This window comes from Leucoraja erinacea, chromosome 2 (genome assembly GCF_028641065.1).
Source record: "Leucoraja erinacea ecotype New England chromosome 2, Leri_hhj_1, whole genome shotgun sequence".
Lineage (NCBI taxonomy): Eukaryota > Metazoa > Chordata > Chondrichthyes > Rajiformes > Rajidae > Leucoraja > Leucoraja erinaceus.
In genome coordinates, this window is record NC_073378.1 from 137,936,029 (window position 1) to 137,957,725 (window position 21,697).

The window sequence follows — 21,697 nt, forward strand, 5'->3', positions numbered from 1 at the left end:
CCTTCCCCACAAACCCGCACACCTCACCACGCAGCCTGCCCTTCCCTCCCGCCCACACACAGGCTGACACCACCTGCCACTTGCGGGCGTGACTACAGCCTGGCCTCCCCTCTCCCTCCACTGCCAGTCCCACAGGCATAGCCACCCCTTGTACCCGGTGCTCCAGGCTTGCCTGTATGTGTGGACCAGTTCGTCTCCCCTCATCTGTCAGTGGTGAGCCTCAGCCAGGATACGGTGCCAGTAGCGGTTGGCTGGACAAAGCCTGGGCATTTATGTGGTGTCCCCCCACACACACAGTACTGTGCTGTCTTACGCCCAGCCTCGGCCTGGAGCCCACCTACAGAGCAAAGACAATCCACTCACACTTCTCTTTATCACCTTAGGGTTATCCTCAATGTCAGGGTGAGAATTTGTGAGCCCAGGGTTGCGTCTGTCTGTGTGTACATCTGTCTGCGTCTGTCTGCCCCCCCTGCCTGTGTGCCTGGTGCTATCCTCAGTGCTGTGTCTGGGGCTGTGTTTTGATTGGGGTGAAGCTATGCTCCACTAATCCGCATGCCTCTGCTGGTTCCTATCCTAACAGGGGGTCTCCTTTGATCAAGTCAATAATCTGCTGATCGAGCCTGCTCGAATTGAGGAGGAAGAGGTCTGTACTGTTCCCTTTCTATACCAGCTCTACACATGCATGCCCAATCTGTGATGTGGTGGGTTTACCCTGAACATGTGCAAGTGGCAAGGCGCTGGGTGTAAAGGCATTCATTCCCCTGACGCTTCATTCTTTAGTGGGGGTTCACTTTAAAATGTAGAGCCCATGGGGTAGAGTTTGGGTGGGAGAGCGAGAGAGAGAGAGGGAGAGAGAGAGAGAGAGAGAGAGAAAGAAAGTGGATCCAGCAATTTGAGTACAGATGCCTTTGGCAACGAACAATGAAATTCACACTTGCTGCAACTTTACAGGCCGATTAATGCGAGAACACACAGATAAATATATAATAATATATAACGCTAATCAGTAATAATAAGTAACCATGATAGTGCAAAATCAAAGTCTGTGTTGCAACCACAACAAAGACCATGGAAGATCATAGTCGCTGAAGTGATGGTTAGTGTTGCTGGTAACAAGCTGTGGCACGGTTTTTGGATTCCTCTATGTTCTTGGTGAATGAAATGGGATAAGAACGAGGCCAGGGTAGTGTGGGTCTCTGATGATGGGGGCAGCCTTGATTGAGGCAGCGCCTGTAGATCTCTTGGATGGTGGGGAGGTTGGTCCCTGTGATGGACGGGCAGTCTGCTCTCTGTTAGTCTCCTTCGTTCCCTGGCGTTTAAGTTGCCAAAGCAGGCCGTGATGCAACCAGTCATTGTGTTCTCCACCATACACCTGCGGAGGTTCAGTCATTTGTCAAAGGGTGAATTTTAGTCTAGTTTAGTTTATTGTCAATTGTACCGAGGTACGGTGAAAAGCTTTTGTTGCCTGCTAACCAGTCTGTGAAAAGACGATACACGATTACAATCCAGCCATTCACGGTATATAGATACATGAAAAGGGAATAACATTTAGTGCAAGATAAAGCCAGCCATGTCCGATCAAAGGTAGCCCGAGAGTTTCAAATGAGGTAGTTAGTAGTTCAGCACTGCTCTCTAGTTGTGCTAGGATAGTTCAGTTGCCCAATAACAGCTGGGAAGAAACTGTCCCTGAATCTGGAGGTGTGCACTTCTGTACCTCTTGCCTGGTGGGAGAGGGGAGAAGAAGGAGTGGCCAGGGTGTGACTGATCCTTGATTCTGCTGCTGGCCTTGCCGAGGCAGCATGACGTATAAATGGAGTCAATGGAAAGGAGGTCGTGTTTGAGTGATGGTCTGGCCTGCTTCCCCAATTCTCTGCGATTTCTTGTGGTCTTGGATGGAGCTGTTCCCAAACCAAGCTGTGATGCGTCCTGATAAAATGCTTTCTCCAACAAATCTGTAAAAGTTGGTGAGAGTTGTTGGGGACGTGCCGAACCTCCAAAGCCTTCCAAGGAATTAGAGGCGTTGGTGTGCTTTCTTGCTCGTTGCTTCAATATGGGTGGTCCAGGGGAAGTTGATGGTAATATTTACTCTTAGGAATTAGAGGCTTTTGACCATCTCAACTTTGTTGCCGTCAATGCATACTGTCCTAAAGTCAATCACTATCCTTTGTCTTTGCTGGCATTGAGAGAAATGTTGTTGTCTCAACACCAGGACACGAGGTTCTCAATCTCCTTCCTGTTCTTCTCCCTGGCTCCTAGTACCACCTCACACTTCTCAGCATCCTCCACCTTGAGCACAGGCTTTCACCTCTGATCCTCAGTGAAAACGTTGCAGTCATCTTGTAGGTGGGGAGGAGAGGGAAGGACAGGGTCTGACAGTCAGGGGTGGAGAGGAGAGGAGAGGCAGAATTGTAAAGTAGTGCCAATAGAAGAAGTACTTTACTGTTTGTTGAGACTGGCCCCTCCACCTCACCATCTGTTCCACCTCGCCAGTACTGCACCGCTCCTACTGTTCAGCCCTTCCCCGTTCTCTTCAAGCTCCTGTAAAACCTGTCCCGTTGTTCTCTGGATCAGCAACCTGCCTCACTTGGGCAAAGGGCTTGCTTTCTCTGGTTTAGTCTTACTTCTGTCAGGCGGTTTGATCGCTTTCATCGGTGTTATTTTGTTCAATGATCTCAGTCACGCTATCTCTGCGCCAGCGCCTGCTGCTTATTGGTACAATGCGTTGAGAATGTCTCTGATGATATTGCACACGTCTGTGTGTGCCCAGCCATCCCTCAAGAAGCAGTGGTCATTATCACTCCCCATCTGCACTGTCCATCACCAGGACCTCAACATGGACATGTAGTCCTGGATCAACCGAGCTGATCGGGCAGCATCTGTGGAGGGAATGGGCGGAATGAAGAAGAGTCGTAACCTGTGTTGTTGCCTGATTCACTGAGTTCCTCCAACTCAACATTCCAATATCTTGTGTCTCCCAATAATATAATTCTTATTTGTTGCAGCTCCACAGGCTCATTAACACAACACAATAAATAAATATACAATAAATCTTCAGTTACTCTAGGTAACCAGACCATAGTAGTGGAAGCCAAAGTACATCATGCACCATCTGCGGAGGATATGTTTCAGGTCAAGACTCTTTCAGGCTCTTCAGGGTCTGAAGAAGGTTCCTGACCTGAAATGTCGCCTATCCCTATCCTCCACAGATGCTGCCTGACCCGTGTTTTACTCAAGGCTCCAGTGTCTGTAGTTCCTTGTGCCTCATTTATTCGATGTACAGAGTGGTTTGGTGCTGAGGTAGGGTTGTGCAGGGGGAGAAGCCGATCGAGGAGCTCTGCTGAATCGTTGCTGCCGCCCCTCGGTGGGCTCCCAGCGCAGGGGTCTGCTCGGGAAACTGCTGGACAAGAGGTGGTGGCGTAAATCCTGTCCTTGATTGAACTCCTGCACAAACAAGTTACTATCTCCTCTTCCTCGTGCATTCTCTACGGATTAGTTGCACTTTCTGTTGGTAATGCTTTCTTTGAATAATACCGGATCTTTAATGTTCATGTGCTTCGGATGTCCAGAGAAACAAACGGTGTTTTGTCAGATGATTATAGGGTCCAAATCTGATACTGTGTTCGTCGTGTTTTAGGGTTTCTTGCAAATATTTCTTCCAATTCTTTCAAGTACATTAGAACAGTACAGTGCTGGAACTGGCCCTTTGGCCCACAATGTCTGTGTTGTTGATGAGGCCAAATTAACTAATGTTCTCTGCACATGATCCATATTCCCTGCATATCCACTCTAATCTAAAAGCCTGTTGAACCCACTGTTGTATCTGCCTCCACCCATTGCCCTCTGACCAATGATGGAGGTTCACCTGTGCGCAGGGCAGAGCTGTGGAGAATCGGTGTGGGAATGTTTTTCCGCTTGGTGCTGAGTTGGAGGAGTGTGGTTTGGTGCTGAGGGAGCCACAGCTGGTCACTGCTGGCTAAAGAGGAAGGAGAAGTTGGAAGTGGCATTACAAGCCGGCTGATCATCGAGTCCACCAGCAATATACAGGGGGAGGCTGCTGGCCAACACCTCGGCTCCCATTCATTCTGCGATGGCTGTTCACACTGGGCTGCTCATCCACATCTTTGGCATCGTACAACAAAGTGAGATGGCTCTCCAATACAACAACTCGGTAAAGAAATGTCCCCAGCACCGTCCTGCTGTGGGATGATTGCAGCTAGGGGTGTTGGGTAGCTTCATGCCCAGGCTCCCACCAGGCTTGTTTTACAAGGCTGAGAGATGATCCTGGCAACCTGTCTGGAGATCAACATCTGACATCTAGTTTACATGGCAGGCACATATCATGTCCACTTGAACATGCTGTTAATCTTCACCTGGTCAGGCAGCAGCTGCGGGGAGAGAAGCAGTCACTAAAGTTTTGAGATACTGCATGGAAACAGGCCCACTCTTGCTCGTTCTACATTATCCCACTTTGTATCTATTCCCCACACAATCGGGGGGATTTACAGAGACCACTTAACCTACAAAACCACACGTCTTTGGGACATGAGAGAAACCCGGAGCACGAGGAGGAAAGTCACGCAGTCATGGAGAGAGCGTGCAGACTGCACATGGACATCGCCCAAGCTCAGGTTGGAACCTGCTCTGTGGCGCTGTGAGGCCATAGTTCTACCCGCTGTGTCTCTGTACCATTTTTCAGGGTGATAACCATTCATCAACGGTGGGAAATGTTAGCAATCTAGCATGTTTTGCAAGAAAAGAGAAGGCTGGAGAGAAGAAAGGGAAATCTGTGCAAGGCTGGAGATGGAAAGGGACAGTGAAGCAAAGAGTGGTGGCTGGCAGAGAGAGGGAGGAGATGGCTGGTGAATACTGCACAGCAGGTGTCATTCTTGATAACTATTAATTATATACAATACTACCTCTGTTCGTGTCATCTGCAACTTTACTAATACAGGTACACAACCATTTATCCGAAAGCCCTGGGACCAGACACTTCTCGGATTTCGGAATTTTTCGGATTTCGGAATGGAAGATTTTTAGCGTAGATTAGGTAGGTAGCGCGGGCGGCTTGAAAAGTCTGGAGCGGCTGCCTCCTCCCCGGGGAATCATTGTAAATCATTCCTTAAATGTTAGTCAGTTAGTTTGGAGGGATTTTATGTGTGTGGGGGGGGGGTGAAGGGGGAAACTTTAATTCGTAGTCCCCCACCTGGTCGAAGAGGCGGGGAGCGGGCAATGCCTTACCGGGTCGCTGTGCAGTAAGCTCCGGAGCGCTGTGGCCGCCGACTCCCAACATGGACTTGGAGCACCGCGCAGCCAGGGGTAGAGTTGCCGGGGTCGGAGCTCCAACCGGCGCTGCCCGCGGCCGGACGCCCGCAGCCCCCAACTCCACGACGTTGGGAGTCGGCGGCTACAGCGCTCCGGAGCTTACTTCACGGCGACCCGATAAGGCATTGCCCGCTCCCCGCCTCTCCGACCAGGTAGGGGACTAAGAATTAAAGTTTCCCCTTTCACCCCTCCCTTCCCTTCACATAAAAACCCTCCAAACTAACTGACTAACATTTAAGCAATGATTTACAGATGTTTAAGTGTCTCCCCGGTCTCCAGGGAGGAGGCAGCCGCAACAGTAGTACAGACCTGGGTTGACCGTGGGTCGTTTCGGTTCACGTTTGGCCCCAAACGCGAGCTTTGGTGTGCAGACGACATCCTGGAAAAAATGTCCGGTTTTCGGAGCTTTTCGGTTTGCGGAACTCCGGATAAAAGGTTGTGCACCTGTAATGTCTTCTGCACATTCTCATCCAAATTGTTAATGTAGACAAACGGCAATGGACCCAGCAACGACCCTGAGGCACACCACTAGTCACAGGCCTCCAATACAAAAAACAACCTTCCCGCGTCACCCTCTGCATCCTTCCATAAAGCCAATTCTCTAGTCAATCAGCTAGCTATCCCTGGACCCAGTCCCACACTCACCCCGTCCCACACTCACCCAGTCCCACACTCACCCCATCCCACACTCACCCAGTCTCACACTCACCCAGTCCCACATTGACCCAGTCCCACATTGACCCCGTCCCACACTGACCCATTCCCACACTCACCCCGTCCCACACCCACCCAGTCCCACATTGACCCAGTCCCACATTGACCCCGTCCCACACTCACCCAGTCCCACACTCACCCCGTCCCACACTGACCCAGTCCCACACTCACCCAGTCCCACACTGACCCAGTCCCACACTCACCCCGTCCCACACTGACCCCGTCCCACACTGACCCAGTCCCACACTCACCCAGTCCCACACTGACCCAGTCCCACACTGACCCAGTCCCACACTGACCCAGTCCCACACTCACCCAGTCCCACACTCACCCAGTCCCACACTGACCCAGTCCCACACTCACCCAGTCCCACACTCACCCAGTCCCACACTGACCCAGTCCCACACTGACCCAGTCCCACACTGACCCAGTCCCACACTGACCCAGTCCCACACTGACCCAGTCCCACACTGACCCCGTCCCACACTGACCCAGTCCCACACTCACCCAGTCCCACACTGACCCAGTCCCCCACCCCTCACCCAGTCCCACACTCACCCAGTCCCACACTCACCCAGTCCCACACCGACCCCGTCCCACACTCACCAAGTCCCACACTGACCCAGTCCCACACTGACCCAGTCCCACACTCACACCCAGTCCCCACACTGACCCCGTCCCACACTGACCCCGTCCCACACTCACCCAGTCCCACACTGACCCCGTCCCACACTGACCCAGTCCCACACTGACCCAGTCCCACACTGACCCCGTCCCACACTGACTCCCCGTCCCACACTCACCAAGTCCCACACTGACCCAGTCCCACACTGACCCAGTCCCACACTCACCCAGTCCCACACTGACCCAGTCCCACACTGACCCCGTCCCACACTCACCCAGTCCCACACTGACCCAGTCCCACACTGACCCAGTCCCACACTGACCCAGTCCCACACTCACCCAGTCCCACACTGACCCAGTCCCACACTCACCCCGTCCCACACTGACCCAGTCCCACACTGACCCCGTCCCACACTGACCCCGTCCCACACTGACCCCACTCCCACACTGACCCCGTCCCACACTCACCCAGTCCCACACTGACCCTGTCCCACACTCACCCAGTCCCACACTCACCCAGTCCCACACTGACCCAGTCCCACACTGACCCCGTCCCACACTGACCCAGTCCCACACTGACCCAGTCCCACACTGACCCAGTCCCACACTCACCCAGTCCCACACTCACCCAGTCCCACACTGACCCAGTCCCACACTCACCCAGTCCCACACTCACCCAGTCCCACACTGACCCAGACCCCACCGACCTGACCCAGTCCCACACTGACCCCGTCCCACATTGACCCAGTCCCACACTGACCCAGTCCCACACTCACCCACCCCCACACTGACCCAGTCCAACACTCACCCACTCCCACACTGACCCAGTCCCACACTGACCCAGTCCCACACTGACCCAGTCCCACACTGACCCAGTCCCACACTGACCCCGTCCCACACTCACCCAGTCCCACACTCACCCAGTCCCACACTCACCCCGTCCCTCACTCACCCAGTCCCACACTGACCCAGTCCCACACTCACCCAGTCCCACACTGACCCAGTCCCACACTGACCCCGTCCCACACTCACCCAGTCCCACACTCACCCAGTCCCACACTGACCCAGTCCCACACTGACCCCAGTCCCACACTGACCCAGTCCCACACTGACCCAGTCCCACACTGACCCAGTCCCACACTCACCCAGTCCCACACTCACCCAGTCCCACACTGACCCAGTCCCACACTGACCCAGTCCCACACTGACCCAGTCCCACACTGACCCCGTCCCACACTCACCCAGTCCCACACTCACCCCGTCCCACACTCCCACACTCACCCCGTCCCACACTGACCCCCTCCCCCACACTCACCCAGTCCCACACTGACCCTGTCCCACACTCACCCAGTCCCACACTGACCCAGTCCCACACTCCCACACACCCAGTCCCACACTGACCCCCTCCCACACTCACCCAGTCCCACACTCACCCAGTCCCACACTCACCCTGTCCCACACTGACCCAGTCCCACACTCACCCAGTCCCACAGTCCCACACTCACCCAGTCCCACACTCACCCAGTCCCACACTGACCCAGTCCCACACTGACCCAGTCCCACACTCACCCAGTCCCACACTGACCCAGTCCCACACTCACCCAGTCCCACACTGACCCCGTCCCACACTGACCCAGTCCCACACTGACCCAGTCCCACACTCACCCCGTCCCACACTGACCCAGTCCCACACTGACCCAGTCCCACACTCACCCCGTCCCACACTGACCCCGTCCCACACTGACCACGTCCCACACTGACCCCGTCCCACACTCACCCCGTCCCACACTGACCCCGTCCCACACTGACCCAGTCCCACACTCACCCAGTCCCACACTCACCCAGTCCCACACTCACCCAGTCCCACACTGACCCAGTCCCACACTCACCCAGTCCCACACTGACCCCGTCCCACACTCACCCAGTCCCACACTGACCCAGTCCCACACTCACCAAGTCCCACACTGACCCAGTCCCACACTCACCCAGTCCCACACTGACCCAGTCCCACACTGTCCCACACTCACCCAGTCCCACACTGACCGTCCCACACTCACCCCGTCCCACACTTACCCCGTCCCACACTCACCCCGTCCCACACTGACCCAGTCCCACACTCACCCAGTCCCACACTGACCCAGTCCCACACTGACCCCGTCCCACCCCGTCCCACACTCACCCAGTCCCACACTCACCCAGTCCCACACTCACCCAGTCCCACACTGACCCAGTCCCACACCCACCCAGTCCCACACTCACCCAGTCCCACACTCACCCAGTCCCACACTGACCCAGTCCCACACTGACCCAGTCCCACACTGACCCCGTCCCACACTGACCCCGTCCCACACTCACCCAGTCCCACACTCACCCAGTCCCACACTGACCCCGTCCCACACACCCCACCCCCACACTGACCCACCCCACACTCACCCCGTCCCACACACCCACCCCCCACACTGACCCACCCCACACTGACCCACCCCCACACTCACCCAGTCCCACACTCACCCAGTCCCACACTGACCCAGTCCCACACTGACCCAGTCCCACACTGACCCAGTCCCACACTCACCCACCCCCTCATTGACCCCGTCCCACACTGACCCCGTCCCACACTCACCCAGTCCCACACTCACCCACTCTCACACTGACCCAGTCCCACACTGACCCAGTCCCACACTGACCCAGTCCCACACTGACCCCGTCCCACACTGACCCCGTCCCACACTGACCCTGTCCCACACTCACCTAGTCCCACACTCACCCAGTCCCACACTCACCCAGTCCCACATTGACCCACCCACACACTCACCCAGTCCCACAAAGGCCACCTGCGTAATCGAGGTCCAGTCTCACCCCGGTCATCCCTCTTCTCCCCTCGCCCATCAGGCAAGAGGTACGTAAGTGTGAAAACGCACATCTCCAGATTCTGGGACAGTTTCTTCCAGCTGTTATCAGGCAACCGATCAGTCTGCTCATCAGCTAGAATGCGGTGCTGACATCCCATCTATCTCATTGGAGACCGTTGAACTATCTTTAATCAGACTTTATCTTGCACTAAATGTTGTACCCTCTATCCCTGCACTTTGGACAGCTTGATTGTATTCATGTTAAAAACATTTAAAAAAAGATTAGTTAAAACAAATATAGGTCCCTTGCAGTCGGAAACAGGTGAATTGATCATGGGGAACAAGGGCATGGCAGACCAATTGAATAACTACTTTGGTTCTGTCTTCACTAAGGAAGACATAAATAATCTGCCGGAAATAGCAGGGGACCGGGGGTCAAATGAGATGGAGGAACTGAGTGAAATCAAGGTTAGTCGGGAACTGGTGTTAGGTAAATTAAATGGATTAAAGGCCGATAAATCCCCAGGGCCAGATAGGCTGCATTCCAGAGTACTTAAGGAAGTAGCCCAAGAAATAGTGGACGCATTAGTGATAATTTTTCAAAACTCTTTAGATTCTGCAGTAGCTCCTGAGGATTGGAGGGTAGCTAATGTAACCCCACTTTTTAAAAAGGGCGGGAGAGAGAAAACGGGGAATTACAGACCGGTTGGTCTAACATTGGTAGTGGGGAAAATGCTAGTCAGTTATTAAAGATGGGATAGCAGCACATTGGAAAGTCGTGAAATCATTGGACAAAGTCAGCATGGATTTGTGAAAGGTAAATCATGTCTGACGAATCTTATAGAATTTTTCGAGGATGTAACTAGTAGAGTGGATAAGGGAGAACCAGTGGATGTGTTATATCTGTACTTTCAGAAGGCTTTCGACAAGGTTCCACATAAGAGATTAGTATGCAAAGTTAAAGCACACGTTATTGGGGGTTCAGTATTGATGTGGATAGAGAACTGGCTGGCAGACAGGAAGCAAAGAGTAGGAGTAAACGGGTCCTTTTCAGAATGGCAGGCAGTGACTAGTGGGGTACCGCAAGGCTCAGTGCTGGGACCCCAGCTATTTACAATATAAATGATTTGGACGAGGGAATTGAATGCAACATCTCCAAGTTTGCGGATGACACGAAGCTGGGGGGCAGTGTTAGCTGTGAGGAGGATGCTAGGAGGCTGCAAGGTGACTTGGATAGGTTGGGTGAGTGGGCAAATGCATGGCAGATGCAGTATAATGTGGATAAATGTGAGGTTATCCACTTTGGTGGCAAGAACAGGAAAGTAGACTATTATCTGAAAGGTGGCCGATTAGGAAAAGGGGAGATGCAACGAGACCTGGGTGTCATGGTACACCAGTCATTGAAAGTAGGCATATAGGTTCAGCAGGCAGTGAAAAAAGCGAATGGTATGTTAGCATTCATAGTAAACGGATTTGAGTATAGGACCAGGGAGGTTCTACTGCAGTTGTACAGGGCCTTGGTGAGACCACACCTGGAGTATTGTGTACAGTTTTGGTCTCCTAATCTGAGGAAAGACGTTCTTGCCATAGACGGAGTACAGAGAAGGTTCACCAGACTGATTCCTGGGATGGCAGGACTTTAATATGAAGACTGGATAGACTCGGCTTGTACTCGCTAGAATGTAGAAGATTGAGGGCGGATCTTATAGAAACTTACAAAATTCTTAAGGGGTTGGACAGGCTAGATGCAGGAAGATTGTTCCCGATGTTGGGGAAGTCCAGAACATGGGGTCACAGTTTAAGGATAAGGGGGAAGACTTTTAGGATTGAGATGAGAAAAACATTTTTCACACAGAGAGTGGTGAATCTGTGGAATTCTCTGCCACAGAAGGTAGTTGACGCCAGTTCATTGGCTATATTTAAGAGTGAGTTAGATGTGGCTAAAGGGATCAGGGGGTATGGAGAGAAGGCAGGTACAGGATACTGAGTTGGATGATCAGCCAATTCGATCAGGCTCGAAGGGCCGAATGGCCTACTCCTACACCTATTTTCTATGTTTCTATGTATAGTTTTTTATTTGACTGGATAGCACGCAAACAAAAACTTTCATTGTACCTCGATACACTTGACAATAATAAACTAAACTAAATATAAAATGTTACACATTTTGTCAGAGAAAATTAGTTTCTCAAATGTACTGAAATCCCATTGATATTCCTCCAATCATAATATTGGTAACCACTCCCCAGTCTACGGCCTTACACACAACCTCTTTGTCACTTAGAGTCCCAGAGTTAAACGGCACGGAATAAAGGCCCTACCGCCCAACTTGCCCATGCCACCCAAGATGACCCATCTTCACGAGACCCACCTGCCTACGTATGTCTCATTTAGACGTTGTCTAAACTTTCCTATCCAAGTACCTATCCAAGTGTCTTTTAAATGCTGTTGTGGGACCTATCTCATCTACCGAGCAGTAACCTTTTCACATAAAGGGTGGTAAGTGTATGAAATGAGCTGCTGGTGGAAATAGTCGAGGCAGATGCAATCGCAACAGTTAGGACTAGTGCAGATGGGGCTTGTTGGCTAGTGTGGGCAAGTTGGGCCCACAGTCAAACATCTTTCAATATGAAGTTTTTTTCCAATATACAGCATTCTTTGGTTCCTTGAATACATAGTAGTCTAGGTGATATACAGTAACCCTTTCGCTATACGTTATGTACAGTGCACTGTTCACAACAGTGAGCATTCCATCTCATGTTGAAGAGATTCTCCTGCACATAATATTTAATACACAACAATCTCTTTATTACGTTTTCTATGAAGCACTATCACAATCTTTTATGATGTGTTGTAAAGCATATTCTTTAATATGTATTATAATCACACTAATATCTCTGAAAGAAACAGCATCACCTCTATACAGGGATCTATTAAATATACATTTCATGCAGAATATACAGCACTTGCATCTCCTCTAACATCGAGAAGATATATAATTCTCTGCAGTGCTATACAATCATTCTACAAGTGACTGTTATCTTAATGCTTTATGTACTTCCATGCTCCTCGCATCTCTGCCTTATACAATCGAGATCTCAGTCCTACTCCATGGTATTGTCATTGCATCAAGCTACTTCTTCAAAGTGGAGATCCAGAAATGATCCAATTTCCACCGTTAACATGGTGTTATTAAAAAGCATCATAAACAATGATGTTCTCCCCTTGCAGAATGCTCTATTCTCCTCCTCCGAGATGTCTCAGCTGCCTCACAGCGCCAGAGACACGGATTTGATTGATCCTGACTACGGTACTGTCTGTGCAGAGTTTATACGTTCCCACGCTCACCCAGACTGGACACCGAATGTCCCCACACTGACCCCGGGAGGCATCATTGACACCCCCCACCCCACCCAGTCACTGGTGACCATCCCCAACCGGTAGTCACCCCCTCCCACCCCACTTGCCATGTTGGTGGTGGGACTGCCAGTGGCAGGCTACAGTGCTGTGCCCGCGTGGCAGAGGCCAGATGGCTGGATACAGTGCAGGATGAGGTTCAGTTGGTGTGAGCGATACTCTGGTGCCACTTGCTGGATCTCTCTCTTCACCCCCTCCCCTCTTTGGAGGGTGGGGATGAGTGGGAAATGAAGCAGTGACCGTTCAGTGTTTCTGTCGTCAGTACATTCACCGACTGGCCACAACCGGCTTGCTACTGAATTGCTGCTGCTCCCTCGCCCTGTGTTTCTGTGACTGCGCTGTATGTTGCCTCAGCTACACAGGCAGAGCACTGTAGCCTTCCACTGGCAGACCCACCACCAACATGGCGAGTGGGGTCAGTGTCCGCGGGGTGAGCTGTGTTTCTGTGGCTACCACGGTGGGTATCGTGGGTGTGTGTCTGCTCTGTGTGAGCGGGATGAGTGTGACCCCATCAATGCTGACTGTGACTGGGGGTAGGAGAGAGGTAGATGGGGACATACGTGTGAAGTGGGGTTCGGCTGTGTGAGAGAATTTAAAGTCAAGACTGTCTTGTTATCATTTGTCCCAGACAGAACAATGAAATTCTTACTTGCAGCAGCACAACAGAATATGTAAACATAGTACTCTGAACAATATAATAACCGAGCAAACAAAAGTTCATTGTGTGTTTGTGTGCCCCCGAGTCTATGCAGTTCAGAGCTTATTTGGAGGTTGTAGTGTTTAATACCCTGATGGCTGTGGGGAAGAGGCTGTTCCTTTACCTGGACATTGTAGATTTCAGGCTCCTGTATCTTCTTCCCAATGGCAGGAGTGAATTGTGTGTGTGGCCAGGGTGGTGTGGGTCTCTGATGATGCTGGCTGCCTTCTGATGATGCAGAGGCAGCGACTCCCTTCGATGGTGGGGAGGGCAGTCCCCTCGATGGACTGGGCAGTGTTCACCACTTTTTGCAGTCTTCTTCGATCCTGGGCATTCAAGTTGTCGAACTATGCCGTGATGCAACTGGTCAATATGCTCTCTACTGTACGCCTGTAGAAGTTCAAGAGAATCCTCTCTGACAAACCGAATCTCCACAATCTTCTCAGGAAGTAGAGGCGTTGATGGGCTTTCTTTATAATTGCGGCAATGTGCTGGGTCCAGGAAAGATCTTCAGAAATATGCACACCCAGGAATTTGAAGTTTTTGACTCTCTCCACTATCGTCCCGTCGATATAGACAGGTTTGTGGATCCTCATCATTCCTGTTCCAAAGTCCACAGTTAGTTCCTTGGTCTTAATGACAGAGCCAGGTTGTTGTGCTGGCACCATTTGGTCAGTCCATTGATCTCACTTGTATAATCTGACTCATCATCGGTAATTCATCTCACAACGGTGGTCTCGGCGAACTTGAAGATGGAATTGGCACTATGTCCGGCTACACAGTCGTGAGTATAGAATGAGTAGAGCAGGGGGCTGAGAACGTATCCTTGAAGCGCTCCCATTCTGATGGTTATCAGGGAAGAATTCTTGTTGCCAATTGGTCTGTTGATGAGGAAGTCGAGGATCCAGTTGCAGAGGGATGCGCAGAGACCCAGTTCCATGAGCTTGATAATCAGCTTTTTTTTGTATGAAAAATAATTTATTTAATGTCGAGCTTGATACAAAAAACAAAACCATGGTGACATACCCACCACCATATTACAAAATCACCAAACTATTCATACATTAAATGACAAACAACTATTACAGATCCCACCACCCGGGCACGGACGTTAACCCCGGTAAGGGGGGCAAGCATCTGGCTCAGGCAAAGCCCTCTTCCGCCTGGCGCTGTGACTCGCGGATGGCCAGCTTGGCCAGGCCTAGGAGCAACCCAACCTGGACATCTTCAGCCCTGCCCACTCCCTTCGGTCACTGACAGCAGAGCCACTCCTCCCCTTGTGGACCCTAGGTGGAGTGGCGGTGCTCCTTGCCCTCCGGACCTTGGCTACAAGGGGCACTCTACTGGTCCCTCTACCCGCAACAGGAACGACGCTGCTCTTGGTCTTGGTGTCCTTCTCCAGGCCGTCCAAGAAGGACCCGAGCTGACGCCATTCGTTCCCCTTCACCCCCTGGACCTCCTTGCCCCTCCCCTGAAAACCAGCTTGGAAGGAATGATAGTATTGAACACTGAGCTGTAGTCTATATACAACAGCCGTAAGTGTTTTTCTTGTCCAAGTGGTCCAGTGCAGAGTGGAGAGCCAGTGAGGTCGCATCCTCCATTGACCTGTAATGGCGGTAGGCAAATTGTAATGGGTCGAGGTTCTTGTTGAGGCAGGAGTTGATATGCGCCATAACCAACTTCTCAAAGCACTTCTCAGCACGGACGTTAGTACCACCAGTCGATAGTCGTTGAGGCACGTCACCGGTATTATTGATGCCCTCTTAAGTCAGGTGGGGGCCCTCAGTAATGAGAGGTTGAAGATATCGCAAAATCTCCAGCCAGTTGTTCTGCACAGGTTTTAAGAACACAACCAGGTACACCATGAGGTCCAAGCGCTTTCCAACGGTTCGCTCTTCTGACATCAGCCTCTGACTGATTGCAATACCACCGGGGGCTATAAGGGCACGGGAAGACACATCGGCATTCTCCCAATCTAAGCATGAAGAGACGGATTGAGCTTGTCTGGGAGTGATGCTTTGTTGTCGCTTGAACTGCCCCTGATTTCGCCTTGTAGGAAGTGATGGTATTCAAGCCCTGCCGCAGTTGTCGAACATCCACCTTGTCCTCCAGCTTAGAGTCCCTTTTAACCTTTTTGATGGCCTTGACAAGGTTGTATCTGGACTCTGTGTCACCTGACCTGAATGCCTAGGATCTGGTCCTCAGAAGAATGCGGATCTCCTGGTTTATCCAAGGTTTCTGGTTAGGAAACACTCGATGGTTTTTGTGGGAACACACTCCTCCACACATTTTCTTATGAAGTCTGTAACAACTGGCGTACAATTCAGATCCGTTGCCGAGTCCTTGAACATTGCCCTGTCTACTCTCCAAGCAGTCCCGTAGTTGCTCCTCTGCCCCCCTCGACCAGCTCTGCAGTCCTCACCTCTGGGGGTGTGCTCTTCAGTTGCCGCCTGTATGTAGGAAGAAGCAGCACGGCTGAATCGTGAGATTTCCCGAAGTGAGGGTGAGGGATAGAGTGATAGGCGTCTCTGATGGTCGTATAGCAGTGGTCAAGGGTTATTAGTCGTCTGGGGCTGCAGGAGACATGTTGGTGGTAGTGAGGGGGTGATTTCTTTAGGTTGGCTTTGTTGAAGTCCCCTGCTACGATGGTAAAGGCTTTGGGGTTCGCTAACTGGTGTTTGTTGACCACAGCGTGCAGCTCCAGTGCTAGACGAACGTCTGCCTGGGGTCGGATGTAGGGTCAGGATGATGGAGGTGAATTCTCTCGGCAGGTAGATGGGGCGGCACTTTGCCGCCAGGTGTGGGGAGCAAGAGTTGGACAGGACTTGCCATGTCTGAGCACCATGACGTATTGATGAGGGGGTGAGTGTGTGTTTATGTGGAAGTGTGTGTGTGTTTGTATCTGTGTCTGGGTCGTTATGTGCGTCGGGGTGTGCCTGGTCCTTTGCCAGCCGGTGTCTGTGCCGATGTGTGCCGTGTGTGTGTGCCTGTCTATGTCTGTATGTGTATGTCTGGACGTGTGCGTGTGTTGGACATGTCTGGGTGTGTGTCTGGACATGTGTCTGGGTGTGTGACTAGACATGTCTGGGTGTGTGTCTGTGTCTGGACATGTCTGGGTGTGTGACTAGACATGTCTAAGTGTGTGACTAGACATGTTTGGGTGTGTGTCTAGACATGTCTGGGTGTGTTGTTGGACATGTCAGGGTGTGTGTCTGAACATGTCTCTGTGTCTACATGTCTGGATGTGGTCTGGATGTGTGTCTGGACAAGTCTGTGTGTTCTTGGACATGTCTGGGTGTGTGTCTGAACATGTCTGTGTCTACATGTCTGGATGTGTGTCTGGACAAGTCTGTGTGTTCTTGGACATGTCTGGGTGTGTGTCTGGACATGTCTGGTGTGTCTGGTGTCTGGTCATGTCTGGGGGTGTGCTGAACATGTCTATGTGTGGACATGTCTGGGTGTGTTGGACATGTCTGGGTATGTGTTTGGACATGTTGGGGTGTGTCGGCGTGTGTGTGTTTGGATGTCTGGGTGTGTTGGATATGTCTGGATGTATTGGACATATCTGTTGGACATGTTTGGGTGTGTTGGTTATGTCTGGATGTGTGTCTGGACAAAACTGTGTGTTCTTGGGCATGTCTGGGCGTGTGTCTGAACATGTCACCGTGTGTCTACATGTCTGGGTGTGTTGTTGGACATGTCTGGGTGTGTGTCTGGACATGTCTGTGTGTGTGTCTGGACATGTCTGGGTGTGTGTTTGGACATGGATGGGTGTGTCGGACATGTCTGGGTATGTCGACATGTCTGTGTCTGGACATGTCTGGGTGTGTCGACGTCTGTCTGGACATGTCTGGGTGTGTGTCTAGACATGTCTGGGTGTGTGTCTGGACATGTCTGGGTGTGTGGCTGGACATGTCTGGGTGTGTTGGACATGTCTGGGTGTGTCCTACATGTCGGGGTGTGTCGACATGTCTGTGCCTGGACATGTCTGGGTGTGTCGACATGTCTGTCTGCACATGTCTGGTCTGGACATGTCTGTGTGTGTCTGGGTGTGTCGACATTTCTGGGGTGTCTGTTGGACATGTCTGTGGTGTGTGGGTGTGTTTGCAACATGTCTGGTGTGTGTGTCTGGACATGTCTGGTGTGTTGGACATATCTGGGTGTGTCGACATGTCTGTGTCTGGACATGTCTGGAAGTGATGGATATGTCAGTGTGTGCCTAGACATGTCTGGGTTTGTGTCTGGACACGTCTGGGTGTGTGTTTGGACATGTCTGGGTGTGTTGGACATGTCTGGGTGTGTGTTTGGACATGTCTGGGTGTGTGTTTGGACATGTCTGGGTGTGTCGTGGACCTGTCTGGGTGTGTCTGGACCTGTGGGTGTGTGCCTAGACATGCCTGGGTGTGTTGTTGGACATGTCTGGATGTGTGCCTAGACATGTCTGGATGTGTTGGACATGTTTGGGTGTGTGTCTAGACATGCCTGGGTGTGTGTCTGGACATGCCTGGGTGTGTGTCTGGACATGTCTGGGGGTGTGGCTGGACATGTCTGGGTGTGTGGCTGGACATGACTGGGTGTGTTGTTATACATGTCTGGGTGTGTGTCTAGACATGTTTGGGTGTGTTGGACATGTCTGGGTGTGTTGGACATGTCTGGGTGTGTTGGACATGTTGGTGTGTGTCTAGACATGACTGGGTGTGTTGTTATAAATGTCTGGGTGTGTGTCTAGACATGTTTGGGCGTGTTGGACATGTCTGGGTGTGTTGGACATGTCTGGATGTGATGGACATGTCTGGGTGTGTGTCTAGACATGTCTGGGTGTGTTGTTGGACATGTCTAACACACCCAAGTGGGACGACAGATGGCACAATGGGCTAAGTGTTCGTCTGGCGACCGGAAGGTAGCCGGTTCGAATCCTGCTTGGAGTGCATACTGTCGTTGTGTCCTTGGGGCAAGACACTTCACCCACCTTTGCCTGTGTGTAAATGTAATGTATTTATGTGAAGCACTTTGGGGTCAATGCAAGTTGACTAAAAATGTGCTATATAAATAAGATTATTATTATTATTATTATGTCTGGGTGTGTGTCTAGACATGTCTGGGTGTGTTGTTGGACATATCTGGGTGTGTTGGACATGTATGGGTGTGTGTCTAATGTCTGGGTGTGTTCTTGAACATGTCTGGGTGTGTTTCTGGGTGTGTGTCTGTATGTCGACATGTCTGGGTGTGTGTGTGGACGTGTCTGGGTATCCTGTTGGACGTGCGTGGGTGCATGTCTAGACGTGCCTGGGTGCGTGTCTAAACATCCCTGGGTGCGTGTCTAGACATGTCTGGGTGTTGTTGGACATGTCTGGGTGTGTGCCTAGACATGTCTGGGTGTGTGCCTAGACATGTGTGGGTGTGTAGTCAGAACATGTCTGGGTGCGTGTCTAGACATGTCTGGGTGTTGTTGGACATGTCTGGATGTGATGGACATGTCTGAATGTGATGGACATGTACGGGTGTGTGTCTAGACATGTCTGGGTGTGTTGTACATGTGTAGGTGTGTGTCTGTACATGATCAGGTGTGTGTGTGGGTGTGTGTCTCTGCTGCTGTACCCTGGTGTGTGCGGTGGGGAGCTGGTGCTAACCCACTGTGTTTCCTGTAGCTGACGCTGACCATCCACCGCAAAACAGGGGGCCTGGGCATCAGCATCGCTGGCGGCAAAGGCTCTACACCCTACAAGGGTGAGGACGAGGTGAGCTCACCCCACACACCACCCTCACCCCCCCACCCCACCCACCCCCACCCGCCCACCACACCCACCCCACCCTCACCCCACCCCACCCCACCCCACCCCACCCCACCCCCCCACCCGCGCACCCCACCCGCACCCCACCCCACCCTCACCCCACCCGCATCACACCCCACCCTCACCCCCACCCCACCCGCACCCCACCCCACCCTCACCCCACCCGCACCACACCCCACCCTCACCCGCACCCCACCCCACCCTCACCCCACCCGCATCACACCCCACCCTCACCCCCACCCGCACCCCACCCCACCCTCACCCCACCCGCATCACACCCCACCCTCACCCCACCCGCATCACACCTCACCCCACCCCACCCACCCCACCCCACCCGCCCCACCCACCCCACCCCACCCCACCCCACCCTCACCCCACCCGCTCACACCCCCACCCCCACCCCCACCCACCCCACCCCACCCGCATCACACCCCACCCTCACCCCACCCGCATCACACCCCACCCTCACCCCACCCCACCCTCACCCCACCCGCATCACACCCCACCCTCACCCCACCCGCACCCCACCCCACCCCACCCCACCCCCACCCACACCTCACCCCACCCCACCCCACCCCACCCACCCCACCCCGCACCACCCCACCCCACCCCACCCCACCCTCACCCCACCCGCACCACACCCCCCCACCCCCACCCCACCCTCACCCCACACCCACCCTCACCCCACCCCGCATCACACCACCCCACCCCCCACCCCACCCGCACCCCACCCCACCCTCACCCCACCCCCATCACACCCCACCCTCACCCCCCCCCCACCCACACCCACACCCCACCCCACCCCACCCCACCCCACCACACACCCCACCCCACCCCACCCCACCCCACCCCCCCCACACCTCACCCACCCCACCCCCCACCCCCCCACCCCACCCCACCCCACACCCCCCCCCCCACACCCCACCCCCCCCACCCCACCCCACACCCCACCCCACCCCCCCCCCCCCCCCCCCCACCCACCCCACCCCACCCCACCCTCACCCACCCCACCCCCACCCCCACCCCACCCCCCACCCCAACCCCACCCCACACCCCACCCCCCCACCCCACCCCCCCCCCCCCCCCCCCCCCCACCCCCACCCCCCCCCCCCCCCCCCCCCCACCCCACCCCACCCCACCCCACCCCCACCCCACCCCACCCCCCCACCCCACCCCCCGCCCCACCCCCCCCCCACCACACCCCCCCACCCCACCCACCACCCCACCCCACCCCCACCCCCCCCACCCACCCCACCCCACCCCCCCACCCCACCCCACCCCACCCCCCCCACACCCCACCCCACCCCCCCACCCCATCCCCACCACACCCCACCCACACCCACCCCACCCCACCCACCCGCCCTCACCCCACCCCCCCTCCCCCCCACCCGCGCCACACCCCACCCCACCCCACCCCCCACCCTCACCCCACCCCACCCCCACCCCCACCCCACCCCACCCTCACCCCACCCCCACCCCACCCCACCCTCACCCCACCCCCACCCCACTACACCCACACCACCCACCCCACCCGCGCCACACCCCACCCTCACCCCACCCGCGCCACACCCCACCCCACCCCACCCCCGCGCCACCCCCACCCTCACCCCACCTCTCCCCACCCATGCCACACACCACCCTCACCCAACCCCACTCACCTCACCCACACCCTACTCCTCATCCAACCTTCACTCAACCCTCACCCCACCCCACCCCAACCTCACCCACACCCCACTCCTCACCCAACCTTCACTCACCCCCCCGCCCCCCACTCCACATCCCACCTCCTCCCTCCCCTCCACCTCACCCCTCTCCCTCACTTCTCCACCTCACCCCTCTCCCTTACCCTGCCCTCTCCCTCACCTTCACCTCTCCCCTCACCATTTCCCTATACCTCACCCCCTTCTTCTCCCATCTCTCCCACCCTACTGTGTCCCTTCTCCCTTTCCACTCTTCTCTACTACCATTTCCCCATCACCTGTAGCAACCTGTCACCTGCCGAGCTTTGTCCCACTCCCAGGTTTTCCCCCCTACTAGAGTCACTGTGAAGAAGGGCTCTATGGTGGTCGGTATATTGTCCCCGCTGATGCTGCCTGACCCACTGCATTCCTCCAGTACTTTGTGTTTAATGCTAGATTCCAGTGTCTGCTATTCCTCGTGTCTCCTATGTTCCCTGGCCTTTGCTCCTTTCATAGGTTATAGGAGGATCAAATCAAAGGATATAGGGAAAAAGCAGGAACAGGGTACTCATTTTGGATGATCAGCCATGATCATATTGA

The 21,697-nt window shown here is 53.8% G+C and overlaps 1 protein-coding gene across 1 annotated transcript in view; it reads left to right on the plus strand.

The window, feature by feature from the left end:
- Window positions 1-21,697, plus strand: part of scrib (scribble planar cell polarity protein) — a 154,602-nt gene that overhangs the window by 73,637 nt on the left and 59,268 nt on the right. Inside the window, exons 16-17 of the mRNA XM_055665915.1 lie at window positions 581-643; window positions 19,275-19,364. Coding sequence (XP_055521890.1) covers window positions 581-643; window positions 19,275-19,364 — 153 coding nt within the window. The remainder of the gene's footprint in view (window positions 1-580; window positions 644-19,274; window positions 19,365-21,697) is intronic.